The sequence below is a fragment of the Hypanus sabinus genome, chromosome 13, assembly GCF_030144855.1.
Source record: "Hypanus sabinus isolate sHypSab1 chromosome 13, sHypSab1.hap1, whole genome shotgun sequence".
Taxonomy (NCBI): domain Eukaryota; kingdom Metazoa; phylum Chordata; class Chondrichthyes; order Myliobatiformes; family Dasyatidae; genus Hypanus; species Hypanus sabinus.
The window spans coordinates 62,761,478-62,776,824 of NC_082718.1; the positions used below are offsets into that span (position 1 = coordinate 62,761,478).

At 43.5% G+C, this 15,347-nt stretch overlaps 1 protein-coding gene across 4 annotated transcripts in view; it reads right to left on the minus strand.

The window, feature by feature from the left end:
- The window catches only part of fgd6 (FYVE, RhoGEF and PH domain containing 6), a 150,321-nt gene that overhangs the window by 20,526 nt on the left and 114,448 nt on the right, over positions 1–15,347 (minus strand). For all 4 annotated transcript variants that reach the window (XM_059987767.1, XM_059987769.1, XM_059987768.1 and 1 more), the window contains one exon: positions 9,835–9,965. In XM_059987767.1, the coding sequence (XP_059843750.1) occupies positions 9,835–9,965 (131 nt within the window). The remainder of the gene's footprint in view (positions 1–9,834; positions 9,966–15,347) is intronic.

The window sequence follows — 15,347 nt, forward strand, 5'->3', positions numbered from 1 at the left end:
AGAGATTTCAGGGACGGTTCTATCATTTCTGAGGAGTGAGGGGAAAGAGTGGTCGGATTTGGAATGTCTAATTGGTCCACGTCCCCCGGTGAAGAGTGAGAATTCTGAGTTAGTATTTGCCCTTACCTCTCTGGTGAATAAATGGAAAAATCAGATTCAAAGTCCCAGCTATGGGGGGACTTCCGGGTCACCAAGGGAATGGCAGTGAAGGTCTCTTGACAAAAAAGAATGTAAACTGCCTCCAAGTCGAAATTAGACAAATATTTAGAATTGTATAACTATATCAATAAAAGGGGCAAGGATGATATCTCAGTACAAGAATAAAAAGCCCGCTCAGATGGCCGATAAAAACGACGAGACACAGCAAGATGAGGGGCCTAGCTTCCCCACAGCTAGCCAGGAGGGAGATCGTGAGGAAGAGTCAGTGAACCTGACTTTGATTCTCAGAGAGATTCGTGATTTCCGACAAGATAACAACAAACAGCTGGAAGATATTACAGGAGAAATAGTAAAAACTAATTTGAATTTAGATGAAGCTAGTGAGCATTGTGGGGACTGAGGACAGGCTGCAAAACACAGAAGTGATAGCAGAAATGCAAGAGCAGCTCCAGTGGGAGCTAATAGACTGAGAAGGGAAAATATGAGGATCTATGGAGTTCCCGAAGGAGCTGAAGGTAAACCCGGATTGGTGACTCCCTTCGTGGAGAAGCTGCTTAGAGAGAACCTTGATATACTAGATGCAAAAGACCTACAGATACAAAGGACCCACAGGCGTTAGCACCGCAGCCTCCGGCAGCGCCCAGCCCAGATCGATTCTAGTCAGATTTCTCAGCTACAGAACGAAGGAAGAAGTGCTTAAACTGGCATGGCAAAAGAAAGGCTTTATGTGGAGCAACTGTAAAATCAGCTTTGACCATGATTACACACCGGGGATCCTTGCCAGACGGAAGGAATACGCGGAAACACGGAGGGCCCTGAAGGAAAACAACAGATTCCAGACCCTGTACCTGGCGTGGCTAAGAGTCTTTTACGACAAAGGGACAAAAACCCTTTGTTTTCGTAAAGTGGAGGAGGCAATGTCGGACCTGGCAGACTGGGGACTACCTACAAAAGTTATCACCCAACCGGAGTCGCTACTGGAGAGGATTCGGCAGTCATGGCAGCCAGTGCAGCGAGAACGCTCCACTCGAACCAAAGTAACTGCAAGCATACAGACGCGAACGTACAGAGAGTACAGATTAATTAAGAGAAATGACTGAAAAGAGTAAATCGGACTTAAAGGGAAAACTGAAAATAACTGAAAATAAACTAGACGGAATAACTTGAATGATAGCAATATGGTCGAGACACAAAAAGGAGAGAATTCTCTGTGACTGTTCACACTGTGGAGGGCCCTCTATCACGGGCTGGAGATAGAGGTTATCCCTCTGAACTGAGGCAGCTCGGTGCTCAGGCCTCACTGTTGGAAGTCGGGGAAAACTTTCAAATATTCTAAGTTCAAAAATGCCTAGGGTTTGGTTTTGTGTTTTGGTGTACTGTTGAGAAGGGATTGCTTACTGTTTGCTTAGAAAAGGAGAGTGTTTTCTTTTCTAGAGAAAAATGCAAATTGAACCAGTAAAAATAATTTCCTATAATGTTAATGGGGTTTTGAATCCAATTAAGAGAAATAAGATCATGTCTAAATTGAAAAAAGAGAGGGCACAAATAGCTTTCCTTCAGGAAACTCACGTGAGCCAATCCGAACATGCAAAATTAAAAATGGGCTTTAAGCATGTATTTTATTCATTATATAAACTGAGTCACAAAAGAGGAGTAGCTACTTTAATATCAAGTACTCTTAACTATGAACATATTTCAGAGATTAAAGACAAGGATGGATGAGTTGTAAGGATTACAGGAAGAATAGAAGGGACTGAAATAACATTACTGAATGTTTATGCTCCACCAGGGAGTGTATGGTCATTCTATAGACACATTTTTGACCTAATGGCCAGCTCTCAAGGGGCAGAAATTTGTGGAGGGGATTTTAATATTAGGTTAAACCCTGTATTAGATTCTTCAGAAACACTTATTCAGAATAAAGCTCTGACTAGGAAAGTGAAATCATTGGGAATACTAGATGTGTGGAGGGAATTACACCGCACTAGTAAAGACAATACACATTACTCATATACCTCATTTAGCTTATTCAAGGATAGACATTGTTTTATATTTAACATACATTCAAGATAAAGAAGTGTAACATTGCAACAATTGATCTGTCAGACCATAGCCCAATCTCTATGTCTCTAATTCTGGAAAGGAAAATGAGGAAAACACTATGGAGGTTAAATTCACATACAGGTGCCCCCCATTTTTCAAACATTTGCTTTACAACACCACGCTGTTACGAAATACCTACATTGGTTACCTGTTTTTGCTAACAGAAGGTGTTTTCACTGTTAAGAGAAAAGGCAGCGCGCGCCGAGCCGCCAAGCTCCTCCCCCGGAACTGCACTCTTGCTTAAACACATGCCTATGAGCATCTGTGCTTTATGTCGATTTATTTTGTGCATCCGTTAACAAGATGAGTTCTAAGGTATCAGAACTGAAAAAGTGTGTGCGAACAAGGAGGCCTACAAACCTGACTCAGTTACACCAGTTCTGTCTGGAGGAATGGAACAAAATTCCAGCGACATATTGTGAGAAGCTTGTGGAAGGCTACCCAAAACGTTTGACCCAAGTTAAACAATTTAAAGGCAATGTTACCAAATGCTAACAAAGTGTGTGTACACTTCTAACCCACTGGGAAAGTGATGAAAGAAATAAAAGCTGAAATAAATTAGTCTCTCTACTATTATTCTGACATTTCACATTCTTAAAATGAAGTAGTGATCCTAACTGACCTAAGGCAGGGAACATTTTCTCAGATTAAATGTCAGGAATTGTAAAAAGCTGAGTTTAAGTGTATTTGACTAAGGAGTATGTAAACTTCTGACTTCAACCATATATTCTGCCTTTTGTTAACTCCCCAGTGATTGAGGAAGAGACTCCTGACCCTTCTCCCACTGAGTCAGGTGAAGCGGGGGTGGGGGTGCTATCTGTGGGCAGCCTGGGTTACAGCGGGACCCTGAAGCAGAGGAAGTGGGGTCTGGACATGGGACACTGAGTTGCAGGGGGGCACAAGTGACAGGTTGGGGGAGGATTCGCCAGGTAGACCAGAAGTATCCCCTGTAGCGTCTGAGCCTGAAGAGTTAGGTGAGGAGGTACAGAGACCTCAAGAGAATTAGGAGACCACCGGATAAGCTGGTCCATGTAGCGCCAGGAGAGCAGGGTGTGATCTCTACCATTTTGGGGAGCTATGTCACTGCCTTTTACACCTGGATGTCACGAGGATGTAACACGCTGTAAGGATTCACTGCTAATGTAATGGCTTCTTTGTAATGTTTACTGCTGAGGAAATGGTTTCTCTGTAGCAGCAATGTTTGGGTTATGGCTGGAGATAACAGGACTGTGGATGCATGTTAGCCAATCAGGATTTAGTTGCCCTGTCTTGTGAACCTGGAAGCAGTTGATTTCTCAGGGGGAAGGAATGCAAAGGGAGAGATTTGGTAGACCACCAGACGGGGTGAACTCAGAACGAGGGTCCGAAGGGCAGTGACGATCAGAGGAGGTCAATGGGGACCGATTGGCCTATGAGTGAGCTCCAACTTTGCGCAGACTGTTAATAAGATTGGGCCCTTCCTTTTCTTTTATTTTGTTTCTCTACTAACCATATAGTCAAAGAAAGAGTTATAAAGCTTAATTGTTTAATCGCATATCATGTACCATTTGTTATTTCAGGGTACTGATTTGTAACAGGGGACACATTGCGCAGCATCCACCCAAACGAGATTTCTAGAAGTTTGGCCGGGCCGGGGGTGGGGGGGGGGGGTTATCACCCCCTATATTAAGCTGCTAAGCGAAGTGAGAGTTACAAACAGCATAAAAAGAGGTGGCTCCATCACTGACCCTTGCGGAACACCACTAGACAAGGATCCTTTTATTTCCACTAGCTGCCCCTATCAATCAGCCAATGCTCTAAAGTTGTTAGCTACTTTCCTGTAAGCAGTAACTTGGTAAGCAACCTCATGTGTGGCACCTTGTCAAAGGCCTTCTGAAAGACCAAATATACAACATCCACTACATCCCCTTTATCTATCCTACTTGTAATCTCCTCAAAGAATTCCAACAGGTTCGTCAGGCAGGTTTTTCCCCAAATTAAACCATGATGACTTTGTACTACTTTGTCCTGTGTAACCAAATATTCCATAACCTCATCCTTAACACTTGACTCCAACATCTTCCCAACCACTGATGTCAGGCCAACTGGTTTATAATTTCCTTTCTGTTGCCTTCCTCTTTTCTCAAAGAGTGGAGTGACATTTGCCATTTTCCAGTTCTCTGGCACTAAGCCAGAGTCCAATGATTTTTGAAAGATCATTGCTAATGCTGCCATAATCTCTAATGCTACCTCTTTCAGAACCCTAGGGTGCAGTTCATCTGGTCTGGGAGACTTAAGTACCCTTGGGTCTTTCCGCTTTTTGAGCACCTTCCCCCTTGTAATAGTAACTGCACTCTCTTCTCCTCCCTCACACCTTTCAACATCTGGCACATTGCTAGTGTCTTCCACAGTGAAGACTGAAGCAATGTATTCATTTAATTCACCTGCCATCTCCTTGATTCCCGTTATTATTTTTCAGACCTCATTTTCTAGCAGTTCTATATCCACTCTCATCTATTCTTTTTTTTAAAACATACTTGAAAAATCTTTTTCTATCCACTTTGACATTGTTTGCTAGCTTGCTTTCATATTTCATCTTTTCCCCTTTTATGATTCTTTTAGTTGCTCTCTGTAGGTTTCTAAAAGCTTCCCAATCCTGTACCTTTCTGCTAATTTTTGCTTTGTTGTATGCCCTCCCTTTTGTTTCTACATTAACTTTGACTTCCCTTGTCAACCACAGTTGTTTAAGACATTGGTGAACCCTAACACTAACCCTACAGGAAAGATGTAAACAAGGTTGAAGGAGTACGGAGAAAATTTACAAGGATGTTGCCAGGACTACAGGACCTGAGTTACAAGGAAGGATTGAATAAGTTAAGACTTTATTCCTTGGAATGCAGAAGATTGAGAGGAGATTTGATAGAGGTGTACAAAATTTTGAGGGGTATAGATAGGGTAAATGCAAGTTGGTTTTTTCACTGAGGTTGAGTGGGCCTACAAGTAAAGGTCATGGGTTAAGGGTGAAAAGTGAACAGTTGAATGTGAACATGAAGGGGCAGCTTCTCAGAACATTGTGAGAGTGTGGAAAGAGCTGCCAGCACGAGTGTTGCATGTGAGCTCGATTTCAATGTTTAAGAGTAGTTTGGATAGATACAAGTTTGGCAAAGGTATGGAGTGGTCCAGGTGCAGGTTGACGGGACTTTGCAATTTAATTTGTTCGGCACGTACTAGATGCTCCAAAGGGCCTGTTTCTGTGCTGTATTTTTCTGACTCTACAGTGGCAGGCAAGAGTTTGGGCACCCTGGTCAAAATTTCTGTTACTGTGAATAGTTGAGTGAGTAGAAGATGAATTGATCTCCAAAAGTCATAAAGTTAAAGATGAAACATTCTTTTCAACATTTTAAGCAAGATTAGTGTATTATTTTTATTTTGTACAATTTTAGAGTGAAGAAAGGAAAAGAGCACCATGCAAAAGTTTGGGCACACCATGAGATTTCAGCTCTCAGATAACTTTTACCAAGGTCATTAATTAGCTTGTTAGGGCTATGATTTGTTCACAGTCATTGTTAGGAAAGGCTAGGTGACGCAAATTTCAAATCTTTATAAATACCCTGACTCGTCAAACCTTGTCCTAACAACCAGCAGCCACGGGCTCCTCCAAGCAGCTGCCTAACACTCTGAAAATTAAAATAAATGATGCCCACAAAGCAGGAGAAGGCTACAAGTGTTTTCAGGTAGTCGTTTCCTCAGTTCGTAATGTAATTAAGAAATGGCAGTTAACAGGAACAGTGGAGGTCAAGTTGAGGTCTGGAAGACCAAGAAATCTTTCCGAGAGAACGATTGTAGGATTTGTAGAAAGGCAAATCAAAACCCCCGATTGACTACAAAAGACCTTCAGGAAGATTTAGCAGACTCTGGAGTGGTGGTGCACTGTTCTACTGTGCAGCGACAACTGCACAAATTTGACCTTCGTAGAAGAGTCATCAGAAGAAAACCTCCTGCCTCCTCACCACAAAATTCAGCATCATTAGTTTGCAAAGGAACATCTAAACATGCCTATTGCATTTTGGAAACAAGTCCTGTGGACTGATGAAGTTAAAATAGAACTTTTAAGCCGCAATGAGCAAAGGTATGTTTGGAGAAAAAAGGGTGCAGAATTTCATGAAAAGAACCCCTCTCCAACTGTTAAGCACAGGGGTGGATCAATCATGCTTTGGACTTGTGTTGCAGCCAGTGGCACGGGAAACATTTCACTGGTAGAGGGAAGAATGAATTCAGTTAAATACCAGCAAATTCTGGAAGCAAATATCACACCGTCTGTAAAAAAGCTGAAGGTGAAAAGAGGATGGCTTCTACAACAGGATAATGATCCTCAAAATCCACAATGGACTACTTCAAGAGGTGCAAGCTGAAAGTTTTGCCATGGCCCACACAGTCTCCCAACCCAAACATTATCGAAAATCTGTGGATAGATCTCAAAAGAGCAGTGCATGCAAGATGGCCCAAGAATCTCACAGAACTAGAAGCCTTTTGCAAGGAAGAATGGGCAAAAATCCCCCAAACAAGAATTGAAAGACCCTTAGCTGGCTACAGAAAGCGTTTACAAGCCGTGATACTTGCTAAAGGCGGTGTTACTAACTACTGACCATGCAGGGTGCTCAAACTTTTGCTTTGGGCCCTTTTCCTTTTTTGTTATTTTGAAACTGTAAAAGATGGAAATAAAAAAAGTAATCTTGCTTAAAATATTAAAGAAATGTGTCATCTTTAACTTTATGCCTTTTGGAAATCAGGTCATCTTTTACTTGCTTAGCCATTCACAGTAACAGAAATTTTGACCGGGGTGCCAAAACTTTTGGCTAATTTATTCACGGAATCCATCATCCAAGGAGTTATGTCACATATCAGCTGAATACTTTCATTCAATTTTTATGAATTAAAGAGATAAATCGCTTTGGATATTCGTTCTTTGGGCAGGGAAAAGGTGATGATTTAACATTAATGAGTGCAATGAATCTCATCTCAGTTCCACTCCATCACTATTCCTTTTGCCTTCAGAATCAGAAGTTGTAGACATTTTAGCCCACACCCAGGATGTTGCAGTTCTTAGAGGAGATAAGGCATTAACTCTTGATGGTCTGTTTATGTGTCCCTGTGACTAACGTGCAGAGTAAAATTCCTACACTGTCACGGACTAAAGATGTGAAGGTTAATGTGGTATCTTACCGAGGCAAACTGCCCCTTGTTTGTAGGTGAGGGTGGCATTGGCAGAAGTGGAGGGAGAGCAGATGTAAATGTGTGGGTAGTAAAATAGGATTATGTCAATAGTAAATTGAGAGTTAGGTTCTACATCTTACTCCTTCAAATCTTTGGGCATCAACTGTGATTAGTGGTGTTCCACAGGGATCTGTGCTGAGATCTCCGCTGTTTGTCATGTATACAAATGACCTGGATGAAAATGTAGTCTGCAGATGATACAAAGATTGGTGGTGTGGTAGCATAGAAGACTGGCCAAGAATATAGTGAGATATAGATCAGCTGCAGATATTGGGCAGAGAAATGGCAGATGGAGTTTAACTCGGTCAAATGTGAAGTGTTGCACCTTGGTAGGACAAATGTAGGTAGACAGTACATATAGAGTGGTGGGTGCCTGCAAAGCCCTTCCTGGGGTGGTGGTCAAGGCAGATACATTAGGGGTTTTTAGAAGACATTTAGACAGGTGCATGAGTGTGAGAGGAATGGAAGGACATGAACATTGTGTAGGCAGAGGGGATTAGTTTAGTTGGCCATTTGATTAGTGATTTAATTTGTTGAGCACAACATTGCGGGCCAGTGTCTGTCCTGCGCTGAACTGTTCAATATTCTATCCCTCTCCTCAAAAAAGAACCCTTGACTTCTCTATCCTCGAAGGATTTATCCTGGATTTCTCATCCCTCTGAAACACCTTCTGAATGTACAGCATCACCATCATATATTGGTTGATAATATCCAGCTTTAGCGCACCATCTCTCCTCTCTTGACCATTTCACTATGTCTAAGTCAACAGATTGCATAACATGCCGTAATTAAGCAAAAATTTACTGCCTACAACTAAATATCAGAAACATAAATCTGCCTCACCACAAATTCTACACTCAGGCGCCAGCTCTATCCTTCTCTCTGAACTAAGACTGAACTAAAAGGGCTGCAGCCTCGCTATCATGCACGAGACAGAGATGAACTTACCACCTCTACAACAGCCTGACTGCTCTGCCTCAGCTCAACAGCTTGTGAAACCCTCATCTGTACACTTGTTGCCTCTACCAGTGGCTGCTTCCAAACTGTGCCTACCAGCCCATTACTGCTACCCTTCATAAACTTGCTTATGCAAAATCTCTGCTCATATCACCATCACTCCCACTCTGATGCTCTTTGTCCATTTTCACTCCTACTTAAATTAAACCCCACTTTAAAAAAGTCAAATCTCACCACCATCTCAGAACCTCCACACCCACCCTAACTTCCCAACTCTCAGCCACTCTTCAATCTCCTCCTGCTCTAAAACCTCTTATAATGCTTATGTTAGTTCACCTAGGAATGGGGCAGTTAACATTTAAATCAACCCGCAATCGACAGCTGTGTCTTCAGCTAAACACTAGAATTGCCTTATTAAGTATAATTTCTCCTTTAAGACAACTTCCTTTGATTAAGCTTGTCATCTGAATGAACATTTCACTATGTGGTTCAGCATCAAATTCTGTAACTATTGCTTGTGACCCTAAGGATATTTAACTGTATTATAAGTAAATAACATTGTCACTGGTTGGTCATAGCACAAAACAAGCAAGTCGTTTGCAACTTTATCAGAATTATCTATCGTTTTTACATTCTCCTCCCATCCATTCCAGCATAAACTAGTGTGGGCTAATGTACTGATGCTTTAATATTCTGCCTACCAATGTAGAAATATTAGGTTACCAAATATGAGCTTCATATTTCCTGTTGAAAAACAGGAGAAGGAAAAATCACTCACATTCATAAATGCCGAAGACAGGTCAGTCAAGTAAGCATGGAATCAAAAGCAGCAAGACAAGTAACATACTGATCACTTGAGTTTGATGCTGACCTCAGATGACTTTTGTGTGGAATTTGCATGTTATCTCTGTGATTTCAAGAAGTACAACAATTTTCTCCCTTATCCATATGATGTACTGTTAGGTTATATGGCCATGGTATTTTTCAGGCAGAGGCAGAAAGATTTTTGATAAGGGGTGAAAAATTGCTCGAGGTAGGCAGGGACGTGAAGTTGAGGTTACTATCAGATCAACCATGATCTTATTGCATGGCAGTACAGATTTGAGGGCCGAGTAGTATGTCCCTGGATATTGTTTCTCTACAGTCATTCCCTCTATATTTTGACAAATTAAATCAATCAACAATCAATTTCTACATCTTAAGATGTGTTTATGCCATTGTAGCTTGACCAGGAAACCACTCTCTTCACTGATAGAACCTCATTAACAGATGTACTTAAGTATTTATGCCTTGACTGTTGTATTGTTCTTGTTAAACTGTGATACAGTCAGAAGAATATCAGTTTTTGAGTGTCCCACTTACTTCTTTCAGCGCTGCCGGAATTTTCTTGTGTTTCCGCCCTGAAGAGTGCTGAATGCTATGAAAAACTGAGGTGAGGCTACTCGAGGGTTTGTGAGTTGGAGACGCCATCCTTGTAACAGGTGATTGCATTTCTAGTTGAAAACAAGAAAGATTTATTGTAAAGTAAGTGGTAAAATTCAATACAAGATCTTAAACAGCTGCAGTACTAAAACTGGAACAGTACAGAGCATAGCCTGTGCTTTGTTAGTTTATCTGTCTTGCATCTACATCATGCAAACCTGAGATCAGCTAGTCCTCAGATTTTAAACAATTCACAGCTTCTATTGTGCATGCTCAACATGTGAAGAAAGGGTGCGATTTCCTCAGGACAAAGCAGTCATCCTACAGTCTGTCTCAGGAATATCAAAAGTATCAAAAGGAAAGTGTTAACTTTATGTTGTAGGCAACAAGATTGTGCATCATTTACTAATCCATCCATTTGCAGAATTTCACTGCTAGCACTTTTAGTCAGATTTCAAAGAGGATGGTTCAATGCTTACTCATTGCAAGAAATGGTTTGGATGAATTAAAATACAATTTCAAAACAAAGGTGATCACTTTTGTGTATGAAAATATGACAAGTATTCCTGAAGTGTCAATATATTAATTTCTTCAATGAGAAAGGATTATTTCGAGTGAGTGGAATGGAGCATGTTCACTGTTTCATTGACACACCTGAGTGAATGTGCCACAGTCATCACTGACCTCATACAAACACGTAAAGATGAGTGTGCACCTATAAATGCATTTCAAGTCTTCCCCAACCAGACACCCCAGACAAAACAAACCCGGGAAAATCTGCAGATGCTAGAACTTCAAGCAACACACACAAAATGCTGGTGGAACGCAGCAGGCCAGGCAGCGTCTATAGGAAGAAGTACAGTTGTCGTTTCAGGCCGAGACCCTTCATCAGGACTAACTGAAAGAAAAGATAGTAAGTGATTTGAAAGTAGGAGGGGAAAGATGCAAAATGATAGGAGAAGACAGGAGGGGGAGGATGAAGCTAAGAGCTGGAAAGTGAATTGGCAAAAGGGACACAGAGCTGGAGGAGAGAAAGGATCATGGGATGGGAGGCCTAGGGAGAAAGAAAGGGGGTGGGGAGCACCAGAGGAAGATGGAAAGCAGGCAAGGACTGATTGTGAGAGGGACAGAGAGAGAGAAAAAAAAACACAGGGAAAAAATAGATAATTAAATAAGGGAGGGGGTAAGAAGGGGAGGACGGGCATTAATGGAAGTTAGAGAAATCAATGTTCATGCCATCGGGTTAGAGGCTACCCAGACTGAATATAAGGTGGTGTTCCTCTAACCTGAGTGTGGCTTCACCTTGCCAGTAGAGGAGGCCATGGATAGACATATCAGAATGGGAATGGGACCTGGAATTAAAATGTGTGGTCACTGGGAGATCTTGCTTTCTCTGGCGGACAGAACGTAGGTGTTCAGCGAAATGGTCTCCCAGTCTGCGTCAGGTCTTGCCAATATATAGAAGGCCACACCGGGAGCACCGGACGCAGTATACCACACCAGCCGACTCACAGGTGAAGTGTCGCCTCACCTGGAAGGACTGTCTGGGGCCCTGAATGGTGGAAGTGTAAGGGCAGGTGTAGCACTTGTTCTGCTTACATGGATAAGTGTCAGGAGGGAGATCAGTGGGAAGGGATTGGGGGGGATGAGTGGACAAGGGAGTCGCGTAGGGAGCAATCCCTGCGGAAAGCAGAAATGGGGGGAGGGAAAGATGTGCTTGGTAGTGGGATCCTGTTGGAGGTGGCAGAAGTTACAGAGAATTATACATTGGACCCGGAAGCTGCTGGGGTGGTAGGTGAGGACAAGGGGAACCCTATCCCGAGTGGGGTGGCAGGAGGATGGGGTGAGAGCAGATGTGCCTGAAATGGGAGATCTATTTGAGAGCAGAGTTGATGGGGAAGGAAGGGAAGCCCCTTTCTTTAAAAAAAGGAAGGCATCTCCTTCATCCTGGAATGAAAAGCCTCATTCTGAGAGCAGATGTGGCGGAGATGAAGGAATTGTGAGAAGGAGATAGCATTTTTGCAAGAGACAGGGTAGGAAGAGGAATAGTCCAGGTAGCTGTGAGAGTCTGTAGGCTTATAGTAGATATCAGTAGATAAGCCATCTCCAGAGATAGAGACAGAAAGATCAAGAAAGGGGAGAGAGGTGTTGGAAATGGACCAGGTAAATATGAGGGTAGGGTGAAAGTTGGAGGCAAAGTTAATGAAGTCAATGAGCTCAGCATGCGTGAAAGTTGAAGGGGTCAACTGTCTCGACTTCACCGCACCTTGTTCCAATTCCAACCTCTCTCCTTCCGAACGCTCTGCTCTCCACTCCCTCCGCACCAATCCCAACCTTACCATAAAACTCGCTGATGGGGGGGGGGTTGCTGTAGTAGTCTGGCCGAGGCACAGCGACAACTTGCTGATATCTCCTCTTATTTACCCCTTGATCATGACCCTACTAAGGAGCACCAGGCCATTGTCTTCCACACCATCACCAACCTTATCAGCTCTGGGGATCTCCCATCCACTGCCACCAACCTCATAGTTCCCACACCCCACACTTCCCGTTTCTACCTCCTACCCAAGATCCACAAACCTACCTGTCCAGGTAGACCTATTGTCTCAGCTTGCTCCTGCCCCACTGAACTCATTTCTGCATACCTTGACACTGTCTTATCCTCCCTTGTTCAATCCCTTCCTACCCATGTTTGTGACACTTCTCAGGCTCTGGATTTTTTCAATGATTTTAAGTTCCCTGGCTCCCACCACCTTATTTTCACCATGGACATCCAGTCCCTATATACCTCCACCTACCACCAAGAAGGACTCCCTGCTTCTTTTTGGATTCCAGACCTAGTTCTCCTCTACCACCACTCTCCTCCGTCTAGCAGAATTAGTCCTTACACTTAATTTATCCTTTGGCTCCTTCCACTTCCTCCAAACTAATGGTGTAGCCATGGGCACCCGCATGGGTCCCAGTTATGCCTGCCTTTTTGTTGGCTTTCTGGAACAGTCCATGTTCCAAGCCTATATGGGTATCCATCCCCCCTCTTTTCCTTCACTATATCGACAACTGCATTGGCGCTGCTTTTTTAGAAAGGAGGGAGGGAGAAAACAGAGAACTATTGACCTGTCAGCCTGACATCGGTGGTAGGGAAGATGCTAGAGTTCATTATTAATGATGAAATAGTGGCATATCTAGATAGCAGTGATAGGATTGGGCCGAGCCAGCATGGATTTACCAAGGATAAATCATGTTTGACTAATCTGTTGGAGTTTTTCGAGGATGTAACCAGGAAGTTAGACGGGGGAGATCCAGTGGATATAGTGAACCTCGATTTTCAGAAGGCATTTGATAATGTCCCACATAGCAGATTGGTGGGTAAAATCGAAGCTCATGGCATTGGGGGGAAGACATTGACATGGATAGAAAACTGGTTGGCAGATAGAAATCAAAGGGTAGCGGTGAATGGGTGTTTCTCGGAATGGCAGGTGGTGACTAGTGGGGTGCCACAGGGCTCGGTATTGGGACCGCAGCTGTTTACGATTTACATCAATGATTTAGATGAAGGCATTGAGAATAACATCAGCAAATTTGCTGATGATACTAAGCTGGGTGGCAGTGTGACATCTGATGAGGATGTTAGGAGAATTCAGGGTGACTTGGATAGGCTGGGTGAGTGGGCAGATACTTGGCAGATGACGTTTAATGTGAATAAGTGTGAGGTTATCCACTTTGGGAGTAAGAACAGGAAGGCAGATTATTATCTGAACGATGTAGAGTTAGGTAAGGGAGAAATACAAAGAGATCTAGGAGTCCTTGTTCATCAGTCACTGAAGGTGAATGAGCAAGTGCAGTAGGCAGTGAAGAAGGCTAATGGAAGGTTGGCCTTTATTACAAAGGGAATTGAGTACAAGAGCAAGGAAATCCTCTTGCATTTGTACAGAGCCCTGGTGAGACCACATCTGGAGTATTGTGTACAGTTTTGGTCTCCAGGGTTAAGGAAGGACATCCTGGCTGTAGAGGAAGTGCAGCGTAGATTCACGAGGTTAATTCCAGGGATGTCCGGACTGTCTTACACAGAGAGGTTAAAGAGACTGGGCTTGTACACGCTGGAATTAAGGAGATTGAGAGGGGATCTGATTGAAACATATCAGATTATTAAGGGATTGGACAAGATAGAGTCAGGAAATATGTTCAGATGCTGAGAGAGTCCAGTACCAGAGGGCATGGTTTGAGAATAAGGGGTAGGTCATTTAGGACAGAGTTAAGGAAAAACTTTTTCTCCCAGAGAGTTGTGGGGGTCTGGAATGCACTGCCTCGGAAGGTAGTGGAGGCCAATTCTCTGGATGCTTTCAAGAAGGAGCTAGATAGGTATCTTATGGATAGGGGAATCAAGGGATATGGGGACAAGGCAGGAACCGGGTATTGATAGTAGATGATCAGCCATGATCTCAAAATGGTGGTGCAGGCTCAAAGGGCTGAATGGTCTACTTCTGCACCTATTGTCTATTGCCTCCTGCACACATGCTGAGCACACTGACTTCATTAACTTTGCCTCCAACTTTCACCCTGCCCTCATATTTACCTGGTCCATTTCCGACACCTCCCTCCCCTTTCTTGATCTTTCTGTCTCTATTTCTGGAGACAACTTATCTACTGATGTCTACTATAAGCCTAAAGACTCTCACAGCTACCTGGACTATTCCTCTTCCCACCCTATCTCTTGCAAAAATGCTATCCTCTTCTCGCAATTCCTTTGTCCCCGCCACATTTGTTCTCAGGATGAGGCTTTTCATTCCAGGATGAAGGAGATGTCTTCCTTTTTTAAACAAAGGGGCTTCCCTTCGTCCACCATCAACTCTGCTCTCAAACGCATCTCTCCCATTTCCCGCACATCTGCTCTCACCCCATCCTTCCGCCACCCCACTCAGGATAGGGTCCCCCTTGTCCTCATCTACCACACCACCAGTCTCCGGGTCCAACATATAATCATCCATAACTTCCGCCACCTCTAATGGGATCCCACCACCAAGCACATCTTTCCCTCCCCCTCTTTCTGCTTTCCGCAGGGATCGCTCCCTACGTGACTCCCTTGTCCATTCATCCCCCCCATCCCTTCCCACCGATCTCCCTCCTGGCACTTACCCTTGTAAGCAGAACAAGTGCTACACCTGCCCTTACACTTCTTCCCTCAGCACTATTCAGGGCCCCACTCAGAGCTTCCAGGTGAGGTGACACCTCACCTGTGAGTCGGCTGGTCTGGTATACTGCGTCCGGTGCTCCCTGTGTGGCCTTTTATATATTGGTGAAACCTGATGCAAACTGGGAGACCGTTTCGCTGAACACCTACGCTCTGACCGCCAGAGAAAGCAGGATCTCCCAGTGGCCACACATTTTAATTCCAGGTCCCATTCCCATTCTGATATGTCAGTCCATGGCCTCCTCTACTTTTAAGGTGAAGCCAC